Here is an 18,950-nt window from a genome sequence, read left to right as displayed (position 1 = left end):
GGGCTGGGGATGTGGCTCAAGCGGTAGCGCGCTTGCCTGGCATGCGTGCGGCCCGGGTTCGATCCTCAACACCACATACAAACAAAGATGTTGTGTCCGCCGAAAAATAAAAAATAAATATTAAAATTTCTCTCTTTCTCTCTCCTCTATCTCTCTCTCTCTCTCTCCTTAAAAAAAAATATATACTATATTAAATGAATCCATATATCAGATTTGCATCCCATGTGTTCAAATATGTAAAGTACATATTAGAATCATGGAAATGCAGATAATAAAGTATTTGACTGATTTTGTCCCTATTTTTAATTCTGCTTTTACTATATACTATTCATGAATGTCTATATTTCATAGAATCTTTACTTGAATTATTTGTGGTCACTCTGGTTTTCAACTTTGTATAGATAGTGCATCGTTTCTGTTTGTGAAAAATGGATCACAGCAAGCACACTTTTCTCAGTAAATTTACTGCAAAGTCAAGGTAGAGAAAAATAAGAGAGTTAACTCAGACATTATACTACTTCGTATCTGAAATGGATTCAAATCATGATTTTTACTGTCTAGTTAGCTTTATGAAAGTAATTTTGGGGTCCAGAAGATAAGACTGTTAAACAATTAATGTGTGTGATGTATAACACTGGTATGACACTTGACCTTTCTAAAGTAAATTATATGAAGGAGCATTTGTCATGGATTTAATAGTAATGATACTCTCTATTGCTGTGTCTATTGATGACTGTTCTTCAGTGCTTTCATATTGAAAATTCTGATAACTCATATAGTCTCAGAAGAAGGAAAGGAATTACTCTTAGCCCAAGGAAACACTTTCTCTTAGCTATCATCAAAACAAAAAAAGCAGAAATACTTTAAAAATGTTTGTTTTCCAAAGTCTAAGTACCAGAAATAGCAGTCAATAAAATATAATTGTAAATTATTTGACCAACTTTCCTTATTCGCCAATGCTCTACTCAAGCTTGAAATCATTTACACTTAAAATCTTTTCTCCTTATCACATACTTTACTAAGCAAGTAAGAAAAATCTGTATGTTGTAATAATTTTCTAGATGGTAAAATGTGATTAGTTTTTCAGAGTCAGAGGTCATTATGCCAATGTGTACTTTTTTTTTAATCCCCTAATTACTTTGGACTTTTGTTTCTAAGGATTAATACTAAGTAAATATTAGTAATGAATTAAAAGAAAATATGATTTTTATCCCCAAATTTGAAAAGCAGATTATTTGTTGTTTAACTTATTCAGTTATGGACCACTTCAAGTCCTCATTCCTACTGCCTTTAAATAGCACAGAATACTCTCTGATCTCAAAGTTTTATGTTGTAAATATTTTGCTAGCATAAATAGTTCAAATGTGACAATTCGTAAGTATTGTTCAACTTGAGCAACTGTGTTCAGGAGGCATTTATTTTTGCCATGCACTGCAACTTGAATTTTTAGTGACTAGCTAATTACTGCTGTCAGTATTTTAAAACTAAGAAGTAAAATAATGTCAGTGGAAAAATCTTCTTTGTGGTGTTAATTAATTTAATAACAAAAATAGTTTTTACTTTACTTTAAAATATTTTTCCTATTTATGATGTGTAGGATTTTCCTAAGCCTGGTGAGGAGAAAATTAAGCTGATTCTCAGTCAAAGTGCCTGGACGTCTCAATCCAATTCTTTGGCATCTTGCTTGTCTAGACTTTCTGGAAAATCTGAAACTGGAAAAACTGGCCTTATTAACCTAGGGAATACATGTTATATGAACAGTGTTATACAAGCATTGTTTATGGCTACAGAGTAAGTTTAAATTTGAACATTTTCACTTCAACTATACAATTTGATGAATGCTAACAAAATGTAAGGTGGGAATTTTCTATACATTATTTCTTATAAATGGCAAAATGTTAATATTTCCATATACTAGGCTTATTCAGAAGTGAAATTGCTTTTAGTGCTCAAGAACTATTGAAATAATACTTATATAAAGTCTGCTTAATTATATATAGTGTGAATTCCATTTATTTATAATGCTACTATCTTTTTTAATTTCTATGACTTGACATTTAATAACAGAGGGATAGATTTAGTCTGTTAAGTGTCCTAGAGATCTCATTTGCTATTATTATTTCTTATCTTTGTTTCTTTTTTCCCCCTTTTTATTTATTTATTTATTTATTTATTTTGCATTACAATTCTTAATACACCATTATACAATAATTTTTCATATCTCTGATTATATATAGGGTATGCTGACACCAGATTCACATCTTCATACATGTATTTTGCATAATGATGAGGGTCTCCTTTCACCATCCATGCTATTCCCCTTCTCCCTCCCTTTCCCTCTTATCTTTGTTTCTATCTATAAGCCCACTATATTTTTTTAACCCATATATCTTTTTTTTTTTTTTAAACCAGGGGCATTTCACTACTAAGCCACATCCCATCCCAAGTCCTTTTTATTTTTCATTTTGAGACAGGGTCTCACTAAGTTGCTGAGGCTGGTTTTGAACTTGTGATCCTCCTGCCTCAGCCTCCTGAGCCACTGGGATTAGCACCACTATGCTAGGTTTAACCCATATATGTTTTGAGGGTATCAAATTTAGTTTTATATGCTTATAGGTATTTCGCTGTTTATCAGAACAACTTCTTTGTTGTTTAGAAAACAAGCTCTGCTTCCCACTCCAATATGGTAGTTACTGAACAAATGTATAAACAGACATATTCCTTTGCCTACTTATGAATTTACTTTTAAATCCATTTTCTTTTGCAACTAAGTGAATAGGAAATAAAAATTGCTAGTTAGAGGAATGCTGTCCATGATGGTACAAAATAATATTTTGCCTTTCCTAAAGGCAAAATATGGTTAATATTTTCTCTTTAGAACCAAAAAGATTTCATGGAGCTTTCCCAAAGATGTTTATAAATTGAGTTCCAAGCTTTTATAAGTTGTGATGGCTGCCTAGAAGAGACAAAAACTATTAGATATTGAGTTCATTTTCAGTTATTGCTTAGCCCCAGATTATAGCGTGAGCACTAAGGTGTTTTACATATGGATTAGTGTTTTGTTTATTGTTTTTTTGTTGTTGTTTTATTTTCTTCTCTGTGTGTGTGTGTGTGTGTGTGTGTGTGTGTGTGTATGTTTAAGAAAAGATGTACTCAGGCTCAACTAACCCTAAGCATAAGATTGAAGAATCTATATCTGACCACCAGAGGTCATCCACTGAGCCATCTCATTTTACAGATGACAGAAAGCAGAGACCAAAGCAATTATAACTGGCAAGAAAAATTGAGAGAGTACATTTTGCTGTGCAGTGGCCAATAATCTCAGAATAGGAAGACAGCGTATTTTATTTCTTAGATACTAAATGAATTCTTTTTCGTGGCTTTAAAAAAATTACTAAATGTACAAATATATAAAATAAACATCACACACACCCATTCCCAAAGGCACAGTTTTGTGTGCATTATTCATTCCAGATTTTTTTGGTATAGTCATTAGCCTATATCTAATACAAAAACAGTGTCATTGTTTTTTAAAAAATTTTGCAGAGAATCCTATTTATAAATTCTTTTTTAGTCCACTTGTTTTTGTCATTTAATAATTTGTGTTAGAAATGTTCCCATTATGGGGCAGTACGTACCTATGTCACTCTGAATTAAATCATTATCATGATTTATTTAACCATATTCCTGTTGACCAAATTATTAATTTACTTTTAAATCCGTTTTTGGTCATTATGAGCATTTCTCATATGCAGATAGGCAGGATTTTCTTTGAATAGGATATGCCAGATTGCTCCACAAAAGGTTGTAGCATTTTGAACTTACATACTAACATCTGGTTGTACCTATGACTGTCTGTACCTCTGGAAGTACTTTATATAATCAGTCTTACTTTTTTCCCAATCTGAGTAATTTCTTTGTTTTTGTGTTTTATAAAAAATAGGGTTGGGCTGTGGCTCAGTGGTAGAGCGACTGTGAGGCACTGAATTCGATCCTCAGCACCACATAAATAAACAAAATAAAGATATTTAAAATATAAATATACACACACAAAATATATATATATATATATATGGTCTTACTATTTTCCCAAGGTTGACCTGGAACTCAGCCTCCTATGTAGTAGCTGGGACTAAAAGGAACACGCCACTGCACTTTCCTCTTCTTTTTGTTTTAATTTGCATATTAGTGACCATTGTGGTTTTTTCTTCTCTATTTTTCTTTGTTCATTTGCTTTTCTTTCTTAATAACCTGTTCTTTTGCATCTTTCTGCTGGGTTTTCTTCTTTTTCGTGTTGATTCACTTATACTCTGCATGATAATCCTTATTACATGCTTTCTTCTAATTACATGAATCAATTTTTTGTAGTCTTATTTGTTTGTTTGTTTATTTTTTGTACCGGAAATTGAACTCAGGAGCACTCCACCACTGAGCCACATCCCCAGCCCTAATTTGTGTTTAAATTAGAGACAGGGTCTCACTGAGTTGCTAACACTTTGCTTTTGCTGAAGCTAGCTTTGAACTCGGGATCCTCCTGCCTCAGCCTCCCGAGCCACTGGGATTACAAGTGTGTGCCACTACACCCAGCTATTTATATAGATTTTTTTTAATGTAGTCAAATCTGCCAGTTTTTGTTTATAGCACCTGTGGTTTAGAAAGCCCTTACCCTCTAAAATTTCCCCTTTTGTTTTTAAGTACTTTATTAGTTGTGTATTTGCTTTAATTTCTTTATCCAACATGGCATTTGTGATGTTACAAAATCTTGCCTACTTCTATTTTTTCCACATGGGTAACCAATTGTTCCTATACTATTTTTTAATACTCTTTTCCCAAGCTATGCTATACCACACTCTTTAAAATCACTCCAACTTTTTTGTGTTTTGATGACAGCATATTTTTATTTCATGCATATTTAAAAGAACTTAAAAGTTTCTTATCTAAGATATAAATGAATAGCCTAGTTATATATACTAATCCAGGAAATAGGAATAATACGGGAAAGCACATAGGTCATTGCCAGGCCAGGTAGTTAAGTGTTCGTTTATTATCATTCCCTTCTTCCCTCTTCACTGTGTTAAATACAGTTAGGTAACTTTATTAGGCAAAAAAACAAAAACAAAAAAACAAAAAAACTGTCACATAAATAACGTTTTACTCTAAGCATAAGTTGTTTTGTTTGTTTTGTTTTTTGGGTTTTGGTTTGGCGGGGGGGAGGCAGGGGGTTAGTATCGGTGAGTCAATCCAGGAGTGCTTAACCATTGAGCCACATCCCTAGCCCTATTTTTTTTGTTGTTGTTGTTTTATTTAGAGACAGGGTCTCACTGAATTGCTTAGTACCTTACCAAGTTGCTGAGGCTGGCTTTGAACTTTGCATCCTCCTGCCTCAGCCTCCTAAGCCACTGAGATTACAGGCATGTACCACTGCATCCAGCTAAGCATAAGTTTTAATTTAAGAAAATGAATTTATGCTAATAGCTAATAGCTTATTTTTAGCTTTTTTAAAAATTTTATTGTGTAAATTTTTTATTTATATATGACAGCAGAATGCATTACAATTCTTAATACATATATAGAGTACAACTTTTCATATCTCTGGTTGTATACATAGTATATTCACACCAATTCGTGTCTTCTTACATGTACTTTGGATAGTAGTGATCATCACATTCCACCATCATTAATTACCCCATGCCCCATCCCTTCCCCTCCAACCCCTCTGCCCTATTCTTTTTAGCTTTTTAAAGATATTTTTGTAAAAAAAAAAAAATGCTTGTGTATATATTTATATAGATATATTGCATTATATTTTATTTCTCCTTCAGTTTCAGGAGACAAGTATTATCTTTAAATCTAAACGGGTGCAATTCATTAATGAAAAAATTACAGCATCTTTTTGCCTTTTTGGCTCATACACAGGTGAGTGTATGTTTGTATAGTAGTATATGCTAACTGTGATGATAATATTCTTTGAACTTCACATATGCCAAACCTTTTTAACTGAAGTAGTACTGCCTAAAATATCTAAATATCAGAATATGCCAAGTTTTTATCCCCATTCTCTCCACTTCCCATTCTTATTGATAAATATTATAGAGACCTACTGTTCTAAGAACTGTTATATGTAAAATCCAATTTCCTATCAAATAAAGAATCTATCATGAAGAAATCATTTTAAATACATTTTTAATAGTTTACAGATACTAAATTAATGGATCTGCATAGAAATGAGCAACTAAAGTAATTGTGTGGTGCCAGACTTTTTTACCCCTCCCTTTTCTTATATATATCCTTCATTATGACTAAAGATTTTTGTAGAACTGTTTATGTGTTGAGTTCTAAAGCTTAAAGTTTTATCATGATCTTTTATGTATATAGATTAATTCAAGGAAATGAATTTATGCTAATAGAAAAAGGTCATATAGAGTAAATATTCAACAGAATATTTTTGGAGAGATACAATACATAGTCTATGATAAGCAAAGGGAATCCTATGTTCAGTGAACTTATATCTTAGGATTTGAACATACACAGACAAATGATATGTATTACTTTAATGTATTATTTTCTGGTTTTCCTCTGATTGCTATTGACTCACAGAAATCTTAAAAAGTAGTTGGTAATTAGAGCCAGAAGAAAAAAAAAGATTCACAATTGATGGGATTGTTTCCATCTACAAACTGAAAAATGTCTCAAGTCTAACTTCTTACATGAAAATGATTGAAACAGGATTGACAGAATAATGATGGCCTATGAGTAGTGATGTTCTCAGAGAGATCATTTTATTAGTCTTCATCTGAGAGAAATATGCCAACAAATTAAATTTAACATATCAGGACCAAGAGAAATGAAAACTCTTCTTTCCTCTTTGTTTTCCTAGTGATTTTTTTTCTGTACTTGATTTATCGTTAGTCTACATTTACTATATTATAGATATATATGTATATGTGTACATATGTATATTTATATAGATATATGTATACTATATTAACTTACTAAATCAGAGCTACTAAGAAAAAACTCTAGGAGGTTCCCCATTCCCAAGAAAAGAAGAAAGAAACTAACGAGAGATCCTAAAGTTTTATCACAGTTGAAACCTTCTTGATTGGGTAGCAGACTGGCAAGGATTATTTTAGGTAGGTAGATTTCCCTAAATAATTAAAGTTTTTTTCTTATAAATAATAAAGCTAATATTTACTGAGCATTTAAATTTTCTAGTCCTGTGGTAAGTCATTTATCTCTTAATCCTCAAAATTAATCTATCAGTATATCCCCAGTTTGCTGGAAAAAAAAAGTTTAAGTTATCTGCTCAGGGTCATGCAAACAAGTAGCAGGATTAGGATATGAATTAAATAGCTCTGAAACTTATGCTGAATCAGTATGCCAAACTCCCTTCTTGCAAAATGCTATAAACACCCCTAATTTGAATAAAATTTTCTTTAACTGAGGAGGATTCCATTATTATATACCAAATATATTCAAAATATCAAGAGAATTTCAGATTTTTCAAGTTATAATCATATTTTTCATACACCTATTCAGCTTTTTTGTGTGTGTATGTGGAAAAATTCAGTATTTGAACCTAGATTAATTTAATCCAGAGTCTAAGATCAACTACTAGATTGAACTGCCTATCTGCACTTTTAAAAAGAAAACAAAAGCCAGGGACTTTCCTGTAATCCCAGAGGCTCTGAAGGCTGAGACGGGACAACTCAAGTTCAAAGCCAGCCTCAGCAACTTAGTGAGGCACTTAGCAACTCAGCGAGACCCTGTTTCTAAAAAAGGTGCTAGGGATGTGGCTTAGTGGTAAGTTTCCCTGGGTTGGATCTCTGGTATTAAAAGAAAAAACAAAACAAAACTAGCAAGGTCCCTAACCAGTGTGTTCATATTCTGTACATTTAAGACATGTACACAAGCAAGGAAATTTTCAACTAAAGCAGGTAGTTGCCTGGCTCTGTAGACCATTCACCATATTATTTTGTCCACAATATATATTCATTAAGCTTTCATTTAAAAAAAAATAGACTCAAACACAGTTATCATAGAGAGGTAATTTATATCAAAGAGTTAGAGAAACCTGGGTTCTAATGTAATCCCTCTACTCACTTAGTTGTATGACCTTGGACAAGCCCCATAGTTTCTGAAGTCTCTGTTCTTTACAGAGTGAGAAGGTGTGACTAAAGATTGCCTATATTTATTTGTAACTAGTTTTATATGTTTTCAGGTTGCTTCATGTTTCTGGCTTTTTTAGAAAAGGCCGAGTGCAATGTAATTTTAAATAATCTTTATTAAACATTAGATATTAAGATTTCAGTTACTTTTGGTTCATGCTATAATACTTCCTTGTATTTTCTGTACTGCTATCTAAAGAGGGAAGCATATGCACCTCGGATATTCTTTGAGGCTTCCAGACCTCCATGGTTTACTCCCAGATCACAACAAGACTGTTCTGAATACCTCAGGTTTCTGCTTGACAGGTAAAAAGTATTTTTAAAATATAACTTGAATGTGTCTTCTCATAACAGTTTCTTTCTATTTAATATTGTTTTTACTTTTGAAAACATTTCAGGTGCTTATCTAGCATTTATTGTATACTTTTTAAGTTTACTTTTGTTTTTAATTTGGTTTTGTTTCCCCTCCCGTTGGATTTTTGTACTTCAGATCAGCTGTTATCAAAATATGAGCTATTATCAAAATAATATAAATGGGTTGCTTAGTTATTTTTAAGAATATAAAGGGGTGCTAGGACCACAAAGTTTAAGAGCCATTCCTTTAGACCATTTATAATTATAAGCATAGGGTACATTTTACTGTATCCTTACCACTGAATGAACAAAACTTACAATCTTCTTGTGTCTCCTTGTCTTTGCTCCTTTCTGTCGTATGAATGGCAAAGTTAGTTGGTCTTAACCTGTGCAACCTCCCTTTCTTTCACCTAAGGATATATTAATGGTTTCTTTGTGCCAAACTTCTCTGAGATGTCAAGCAGACAAAAATATATGAGACAATAAGGGACATATATACTTAATTGTAATATAATACATGCTATAAAATAGCCTTATGAAGAAAGTATAATGAGAATATAGAGTAGTAATTACCCCTTAACTTTTCTTCTAGATTCTGTAACTATTCAGTATTATTCTTGATTAGAAGAAGAGAAACTTGGTTTTTATATTGATTAAAAATTATATTTTAAGCCACCAATATTGTTAAATAGAAATGATATTTTAACGTAAGTAAAGTAGTGATATACTGATATATTCTCCCTCAGGCTCCATGAAGAAGAGAAGATCTTGAAAGTTCAATCCTCATACAAGTCTTCTGAAAGTCTGGGGTACAGTGAAACTTCTTTACAGGAAGTAGCCAGTAAGGCAGCTGTACTGACAGAGACCCCTTGCACAAGTGACAGTGAGAAGACTTTAATAGAAAAAATGTTTGGAGGAAAATTACAGACTCACATATGTTGCTTGAACTGCAGGAGTACCTCACAAAAAGTGGAAGCCTTCACGGATCTTTCACTGGCCTTTTGTCCTTCCCCTGCTGTGGAAGACTTGTCTTTCCAAGATCCAGCATCATTATCCAATACACAAGATGGCAGCTTAATGCAAGCCAGTGTATCTGGTCCTTCAGAAGAACCAGTAGTTTATAATCCAGCAACAGCTGCCTTTGTCTGTGATTCAATTATGAATGAAAGAACAATAGGCGGTCCTCCTGATGGGTTTCACTATACTGAAAACAGTTCTGTCCCTAATGAATCTCCCAAGATTCTTATCAATAAAGATGTACCTCAGAAACCAGGAGGTGAGACCACACCTTCAGTAACTGACTTACTAAATTATTTTTTGGCTCCAGAGATTCTTACTGGTGACAACCAATATTATTGTGAAAACTGTGCCTCTCTGCAGAATGCTGAGAAAACTATGCAAATCACGGAGGAACCCGAATACCTTATTCTTACTCTCCTGAGATTTTCCTATGATCAGAAGTATCATGTGAGAAGAAAAATTTTAGACAATGTGTCACTGCCACTGGTTTTGGAGTTGCCAGTTAAAAGAACTACTTCTTTCTCTTCATTGTCAGAAAGTTGGTCTGTAGATGTTGATTTCACTGATATTGGTGAGAACCTAGCTAAAAAATTAAAGCCTTCTGGAACTGAAGAAGCTTTCTGTCCAAAGTTGATCCCCTACCTATTAAGTTCTGTTGTAGTTCACTCTGGTATATCCTCTGAAAGTGGGCATTATTATTCTTATGCCAGAAACATCACAGGTGCAGAGTCTTCATACCAGATGTGCCACCAGCCTGAAAATCTCACATTAGCACCCTCCCAGAGTCATATACTAAGCAGAGATAGTCCCAGTGCAATTATTGAACAGGATTTGGAAAGTAGGGAAATGTCAAAAGAATGGTTTTTATTTAATGACAGCAGAGTGACATTCACTTCATTTCAGTCAGTCCAGAAAATTACAAGTAGGTTTCCAAAAGATACTGCATATGTGCTTCTGTATAAAAAACAGAACACCACTCATGGTTTAAGTGGTAACAATCCAACCAGTGGACTCTGGGTAAATGGAGACCCACCTCTTCAGAAGGAACTTATGGATGCTATAACAAAGGACAATAAACTATATTTACAGGTAAGTTGAAAATATCTTTATTTGTGGAAAATATTACACAATTGATAGGTGGTTAATTGAGTGGCCAGACTTTGAAATCCAACTTGACTTACACATTTTCAAGGAATTCTGAAACTTGATTCTGGATTTATATAAAATGAGCTCAACCTATATAATTCAATTATTATACTTTCTAATATTGGGAAGTAGTTGTGAAAAGTGGCAATTAGATTCAACCTATTTTGTTTTTATTTATGAAAGCTCTATTTTTAGTTAGAAAAGATGATTATAAAATCATGCCATACAAAAACCCTTTTCCCTTCATTCCCCCCTCGGGAAATGACTGGTAAATTTGGTGTTCATTCCTGCAAGTTCTTTGTGTAAATATTTTAAGGTCTGTGTGTTGACATTCAGATGGACAAAATAAAGGATATTAAAAAGGAGAAAATATATAAAGAAAGGGTGTTTATATTTTTGAGCATCTGGGCAATAAAATCAATGAGATAATAGCACAGTTAGTAAATAAATGCCATGGCATAAATGCTTCAAATGAGATAAATTTGCTTATTTTAATATATTTTTTTCAAGGAGTATTTTATTTACTTTAAAGTTAGTAATGGTCATGTTGCAAGTGTTTTTCTTTGAAACCTTCCAACTTTCGGTTAAAAAAAAAAAAAGAACCAGTAGCAAATTATAGGTGAAATTGTAGAAAAGGAAATTATAGGTGTAGTAACTGGGTAGTTCAAATTATTTTATGAGTTTAAATTAGTAAATTTCTAAAACTTTTGTGTTTGAAAGACACAAAACTAAAAGATACCAGCAGAATAAAAGAAGAAATGGGCATTATAGTACTGATTTTTAGAGGGAAATTTTCTCAAGAGCTTTCAAATTTCCTGCATTATAAAATACCCAAATAATGACACATTTTTAAAGGATGACAGCAATGTTCTGAAGTGACACGTAAACAATTAACTTTACAGAAAAAAAAAAAATAAGAATTCAGAATGTTTGTTAGAATTGATTCACTACCAAAGACTAACACCAGTTAAGTGGTTTATTATCTAGATAATAGAAATAGAATGTATTCACTCATATTCTTCTTGTTATATGATAATTAATAATTAGTTATTAATTATCATGATTCTTAAAGATTAGAGAAGTAGAACAGAGAATTAAGTTGAAATAGAAAATTTCTACCAAGTGTAGACAATTAAGGCCCAGGGCGGAAATAGAAAATTTCTACCAAGTGTAGACAATTAAGGCCCAGGGCGGTGATCCTAACTTTTGGAAATATGCAGAAGGTTATTTACGTACCAGTAATTGGGCAGAATATTATATTTATCAAATATTTGAAAAGACAAGGAACTACTCTAATTTCTGTAATTAGAGTGTCAAATACTATTACAGCCATAATGACTATCGAATTGCCACCTAGATTTTCCAGTTTAACCATCTTGCTGTCTTCTCCATTACATCCTGATTTAGTGTTTGAGCATGAGCAGCCATTCTTTTTTTTTTTTTTTTTTTTTTTTTTTTTTTAGAGAGAGAGAAAGAATTTTTTAATATTTATTTTTAGTTTTCAGCGGACACAACATCTTTGTATGTGGTGCTGAGGATCCAACCCAGGCCGCAAGTATGCCAGGCAAGCGCGCTACCGCTTGAGCCACATCCCCAACCCCAAGATTAAAACAGGCCATTCTTTTTATTGTTTTTTTTAATATTGTTTTTTACTTATTGATGGACCTTTATTTATTTTTTTATGTATGGTACTGAGGATTGAACCCAGTGCCTCGCACATGCTAGGCAAAGGTTCTACCACTGAGCTACAACACCAGCCCCCCATTATTTTTTAAGACTCTTATATTAAATAAAGAAAAGGCGTTATGTAGTTTGTGAATAGTTTTTCAGTGTTGTACAATTGTCCTAAATCCCATCTTAAGTCTCAGATTGGTTAGTTGTTTAAAGCAGAAAACATATTGCCAAATTTTACAGTAAGGTATTTATTTAAGAATATTTAGACTGGCTATTAAACTTTACTATCAAAATGCCTTTTTAAAGCAAATTATAATGATAAACAGTAAACTTTTAAATAAGAACTTAAATATAATTTAGATTGTAATTATTTACTTTCAAATACAGTGGTGTAATTGATGAAGACTTTAATTGTAAAGTTTCTCATACCATCTAACCAAATCATTCTGGTATTTTAAGTTTGTGGTAAGAGACTATCTTGTTTATTCTGTTATGCTGATGAACATATCTAGTAATTGCCAGTAATGGGAATGTCTGGTTGAGATCTTACGTACAGCAGTTTTTTAGCTGTCCGTTTTTCAGTTTTGAACACATAGAGTATGTATGTGTATTTTGAGTTTTGCACTTAGTTTTGAGGTATAATTTAAATTTGTGCTTATTTCATAGCATGTACTTCATATTACAAAGCATTTTGTGCTTTATAATAGATAACTATGTCTAGAATATAGGATGTAAGAAATAGCAATGTACCGATTTATAAAAAGTTGTTGAAACTCAAATAGTAAAAGGATCTTCCTCTTCATACATTTCTTTCCCTTCAATTCAACTTCCACTAGTAGTAGCTACTCTGTTGTTTTATTGTCCCAATTACAAAAACTAAGCCTTTGGTTAGGATGCAGTAAGATAAAGACTACGTAAATACCACCAGCATTGCAGAGTGGAAATCACCAGCCATCAGGCCCACATTGACCACAGGCAGAGTTTTCTAGCTTTTGCTTGTTTTCTTTGTTTCTTTGAAGGAGGTGGTAGTTTAATTTCTTAAATTTTTTTATCATACATAAAGAAAAGTATATATAATATATATGGTTTAAAGAAAAATAAAAGGGGGGAATTTAATGTCAACAGTTTTACTTGATGGATAGATCTAAATATACTATAATCTGTCCCAAAGCAACAGTAATGCCTTTCTGTAGCTTCATTTATGGTCTGCTACTGAAATTAGAGTTAATTTGAATACTTGCTATAAATTTGTGATATAAATTATATATGCTATGAGAATTGATCTTAACATTGTACACAATGTCTCTTCTTTATTAAAAGAAATAAAATGAAAGGTATGTTTTCTGCTTTGATTCATAAACTCATCTTCTGAAAACAGAAAACTATACAAAAAAGAAACATTCTGGGGATGCTTTTATGTCTTGAAATATGAATTTTGTAGGTGTTAGAAGCAGTGGGGTTATTAGCTTAAAACAAAGTCTAGGTTAAAAACTATTGTATCTTTTGGAAGCAGAACTTCTGGAACACTACCTTGCATATTCAAGCTCCTTAGGGAATACATCTATATATGAAACTACAGTTCCTTAGATACAGAGTTATGGTTTCATTGCTGATTTGGACAGCTTAATATAAAGATAGAGCACTGAGGATTTTTTTTTTAGTGTCTTTTTCTGAGGTATGCTTTTCTGTCAAAAAATATATATTTTTTAATAATATAGATTGAATATCTACTATATCATCTGAAAAATGACTATGTGGGAGCTAACAATTATGAATACAGTAAATGACACAGATGAAACAATGTTTTCAAAAATATTCTACAAATTAAGTTTTAGAAGCCCTTTCAGGTTAATTAGGCCATTAAGGATTTCTTATTCAAAGTTCCTTTTAGCTATAAAAATATGTGATTCATAAAGAGGGATTCATAAAAATTTTAGCTAGAAATTATAAAATAAGATTGCCTTTCCAGATGGCAGAGTCTCGGGGCTTTAAGTTGAAACATGGGATATCATACAGTTGTGGCTAATGTCAGCTGGTTTTCAGAATTCTTCAGGGTGGTTCTGCTGACAAGCAAAGGGCTATGCTTGTTAGTAGTGGCTTTTAGACCTTATTGGATCAACTCCATTTGAAGGCAGTAGACCTTCTTCCAGAAAATGGGCACATGTCAGTATATTCTGTGTACTATTTAAAGGAGTTTGTATTTCCATAATTTTAAAATCCAGTTTCACACCTTGCCAAATGAATATGACATTATTTACTCACATTATTCCTTTTGAATCCATGCACCAACTAGCATTCTAATATGAAATTATTGATATTATTGAACACCTAATATGTGCCATAAATGAATAAGACTGATTCCTGATAAAAGTTCTAATACTCTGGTAGGGAAAAGTAATAAGTACTACTAGTATAAAGAGATAGACTTCATTTTACTTATCAGTTGTTTTTGAAATCTGTCTTAGTGTTAAGAAGTAGCCTAAGGGAAGGGTGAGAAAAAAATGCAAGGTGTTTCTTTTTAACTTTTACTGTAATCTCTCACTTCCAAAATAGCTCCAGGTGATAAAGTATAGAAAACCCACTGTTAGAATCTTTGAATTCTGTTTTATATAGAAGAAGAAATTCTTCCTATAAAAGAGTGTTGCAGGGGCTGTAATATTTTCTGTAAAGAAGATGTATGTCTTAGGGGCTACAGTTTATTATAAAGTGAGATCTTAAAACGTTCTATGTTTTGAGATATGTCATTCTGTGGAGTTACATGAGGATTTTGCTCTCTGCCTTATTTGTTCCAAAGGTGATTATGTACTTCAGTAGGATTTGGGAAGGATTAATGTCAATATTTTTAAAGTAATTGAGATTTGAAAGATGCTTATTAAAGATTAAGGCAGCTTTAGAATATTTGTTTGTGCAATATACCTATCCATGTACTTAGCATTTTATCTTTATAAGAACTATTTTTAATTTTAGGAACAAGAGTTGAATGCTCGAGCCCGGGCCCTACAAGCTGCATCTGCTTCCTGTTCATTTCGGCCCAATGGATTTGATGACAATGACCCACCAGGAAGCTGTGGACCAACTGGTGGAGGGGGTGGGGGAGGATTTAATACAGTTGGCAGACTCGTATTTTGATCCTGAGAGTGTCCAAAATGCACTTGGTCACAAAACATCTAATACGATGACTGTTAAAATGTCAGACTGTAACAAATATCATACCTATCTTTTATTTTTCTTTTCATTAGACCCTTGTACTTTACGAACACACATACAGTGCTTGTTTTTATTTTATTGACAATACATTTATTAACAAAGTGCATCATGGGAAAAAAAATCTACCTCTTAAGATTCCATTTGCATTATGGTTAGTCATGCTCGACCAAAAATGTTCAGAGGAAACAATGTACCTGGTCCTTAATTAAGCTGCACTAAATTTGGTAGAAGCATCTAACTGGTCTATCTTGGGTTCTACTGAACAAAAAAATACATAATTCACTTAGCATTCTGTATACAAAAATCAATGCTAGAAGTAAGAAATGTTGTTTTAAAGAAATTCCTTTATTCTTGGGTAGTTGCCCAGTTATTAAATTCAAGTCTTTGAAAATACTAGAGATGATCCAGTCTCTAATGAAGGCAATAACAAAATTTATCAAAGTATAGTACTTTTCAGGTTTCTGTTTAGTGCTATCTTCAGTATCACTGTATCTGCATTTCAACTACAGATGTTTTAAAAAAGGATTATTTATACATATTGCTGAATTGATTTTAAGAAAGGTGCATGATCCTGTAGAAGCAATGTTTTTACCTAAAAATTGCTAACTTTGTAGTATTTCTAATTGTTCAAGAATTTTAAACTTATATTTCAGGGAGTATCATCTGTGTATTTTGAAGGAGGTGAGTTCTGTATGTGCCTTGCAGTACTGTAATTCAAAAATAGGAATCTTTGGCTGCAGAAAAGTTTTTTAAAAAATGAAATCTTAGGAAGTAATTTTTGTGCTAACATTACAATTGTAATTTTTTGAAAGGTATTAGATTTTTCCAGAAGCAAAATCTGATGGTTCTAAATCAGTAAGTATAATAGTCAATTTTTAACTCTTAGAAAAATTCAAAGGAAGTGAACTTAGTTAAGTAAAAAATCTTTTTTGATTTGTTACTTAATCCTCAAAACATTAAACATTGTTAACGTATCTTTGGAGTTGTATATTTGGAATTTTTTGGGTTTTTTTGAGTTATGTTTTCCACAATTGTTTCTATTTCTTAGTTTCAGATACAATGTGAAAATGCCAGCCCCTACCATCACACATTATGTTTGGCCAGGAAACTGGAAGCATGTCAGTTCTCCTGGGTTTTGATTATATAGTATTCAAAAGTTATCCCAAATATCCTCCTTCCTGAAGGTTTTAACTTATCCATGGTTGTGCATTGTTCTAAAGATTGGTCGCATATTTATTTTGAAAACATTTTAAGGAAATAAGGTTCTTTGGTGATTCGGGGTTTATCTTTTTTCCCAAGCTCTTGTGGCAGCAGTTAAAAACAACACCTCCTCTTCATTCCACTACTTCCCCACTCCTAACCTGTGTCTAATCACCCAGAAGATTAAGAAAATTGATTAAAACTGGCAACGTTTTACAGAATTAATCAACATTTATCTTCTCTGTAAATGAACGAACCAGAAAGATTTTTATCGTACTTTCCTGTGGCTTCCTTTGACCTAATAGTGATTTTTTTAGTTACCCTGAGTGTCTGAGTTACCCTGTGTGTTCAGTTATCCACTGGCTGCAAAATAATTTATAATCAGATTATAGCAGTTTTAGCATTTATTGAAATTAATGAAGTCATTTAATGCTTGAATTAATATTGGGTTAAAATGCTTCTAGAAAATTCTTTATAGTCAATAAGACACAGTTTTATCCTTAAGTATCAAGAATTTCCAGGATTTTTTTTTTCTTTTTTGTAGTGCTAGATACTGAATCCAGGGGCTCTCTACTATGAGCTATATCCCCAAACCTTTTATTTTTTCTTTTGAGATAGAGTCTCACTAAGTTATGAGGCTATCCTCAAATTGGTGAGCCTCCTGCCTCAGCCTCCTAGGTAGATGGAATTACAGGTGTGTACCACTGTGCCTAGCTCAATGATTTTTATGTATTAGGATAATATGTATTGAATTTTCAAAATGATAAAGATTAAATTCTAGCAATATAGTAATACTGAGTTGATTTCAAAGAGTAAAAATACAGTAATACTCTGGACACAAAGGTACACACCTATAATCCCATTGACTTCAGAGGCTGAGGCAGGAGGATCACAATTTCAAAGCCAGCTTTAGCAATAGCGAGGCACGAAGCAACTCAGTGAGGCTTTGTCTCTAATAAAATACAAAATAGGGCTGGGGATATGGCTCAGTGGTCAAGTGCCCCTGAGTTCAATCCCCAGTACCCAAAAAAGTAAGAAAGAACATATTAGGCTTCACTACAAACAAAAATAAAAGGCTGGAAATTTGAGTTTCTTATCCTCAAAGATGTTTGTTGACACATTGAGAAAAGTATTATTTTTTTCCAGAGAGATATTCTAAGAAGGAAAGACTTCTGATGTTGTCTCATAGGCCCTCATAACCTGTTCGCTAGCAGGTGCTCCTGCAGCTCTGAATTAGGACATTTACAGATCATGTTGGAGGATTCTAGCTCATCCCCCATTCAAGCATTATCCCTCTGTGTCAGCTGAATAATCAGGGAAGCTAAAGGACTAGAGAGCCATGACTTTTGTCTCCGTACTTTAAGATACCAGTAGAATCTTTTGGATGTAGAAATATAAATCCCTCATGATGTCTAGAGTATCCTTGTGACAGGTTCAAACAGCCTCTTAACTCACATCTGGGGAGAAGAAAAATATTGCAAAACTAAATCTCTTCATTTTATGATACTGCCATCTACAAAAGTTGTCATCTTTTTATGTGCTACCTCTTCAGTGCCGTGCTGTTATAAGTGAGATTGGATGTTTATTCTGTACCTAGCATAGTTTAAGGAAAAAAATTTGCATAGTCTGTCCAGTGAGTGAAAATCATCATTTTGATGTTTTAGACTTTGTTTCCAAATTTGTACATTATATAATATACTCTCTATAAAGAATGCTTTTTCAATGAATATTTCAGAGGAAACACTACTGTGTATTTATATATTATCTTATAAGAATGCTATACCTTATATATCCTTTCACAATCTGTGTTTTTTTCGTATAGAGTTTAGGTTTCTAAAACTAAATATTCCTGAGATGGAGGGTAATTTATTTACATTTTATAAACTTATTAGGAAATGTGAACTCTTTATTATTAATATCTCAGTGATATCATTTGGAGGAATAAGGCTAAATCTTGGATAATATAATCCAGTAACTAAAAAGCTTAAATGCAAAATCAGTGGAGTAAAGTATCTCAAGAAAGTTTTTGAAATATTTCTAATCTACAAGGTGTTCCAAATATTCTGAAGTATTTACCAAACTGTCATATGTCTTCAGTGTTGGCCTTATTATTTTTTTTTAGCTAAGTTAATTTTTGTACAGAGTCCTTTTTTTGAAAATGAACCTCACAATGAATGAGGG

At 32.6% G+C, this 18,950-nt stretch overlaps 1 protein-coding gene across 1 annotated transcript in view; it reads left to right on the top strand.

The window, feature by feature from the left end:
* Positions 1-18,491, top strand: part of USP38 (ubiquitin specific peptidase 38) — a 34,143-nt gene extending 15,652 nt beyond the window's left edge. The window contains exons 6-10 of the mRNA XM_081303922.1: positions 1,598-1,791; positions 5,823-5,916; positions 8,368-8,474; positions 9,269-10,631; positions 15,330-18,491. Coding sequence (XP_081160048.1) covers positions 1,598-1,791; positions 5,823-5,916; positions 8,368-8,474; positions 9,269-10,631; positions 15,330-15,491 — 1,920 coding nt within the window. The 3' untranslated portion in view covers positions 15,492-18,491. The remainder of the gene's footprint in view (positions 1-1,597; positions 1,792-5,822; positions 5,917-8,367; positions 8,475-9,268; positions 10,632-15,329) is intronic.
* Positions 18,492-18,950: the final 459 nt, after the last annotated feature.

This window comes from Spermophilus citellus (assembly GCF_964194105.1).
Source record: "Spermophilus citellus genome assembly, chromosome: 8".
Lineage (NCBI taxonomy): Eukaryota > Metazoa > Chordata > Mammalia > Rodentia > Sciuridae > Spermophilus > Spermophilus citellus.
This window is presented reverse-complemented; position numbering and strand designations above follow the sequence as displayed.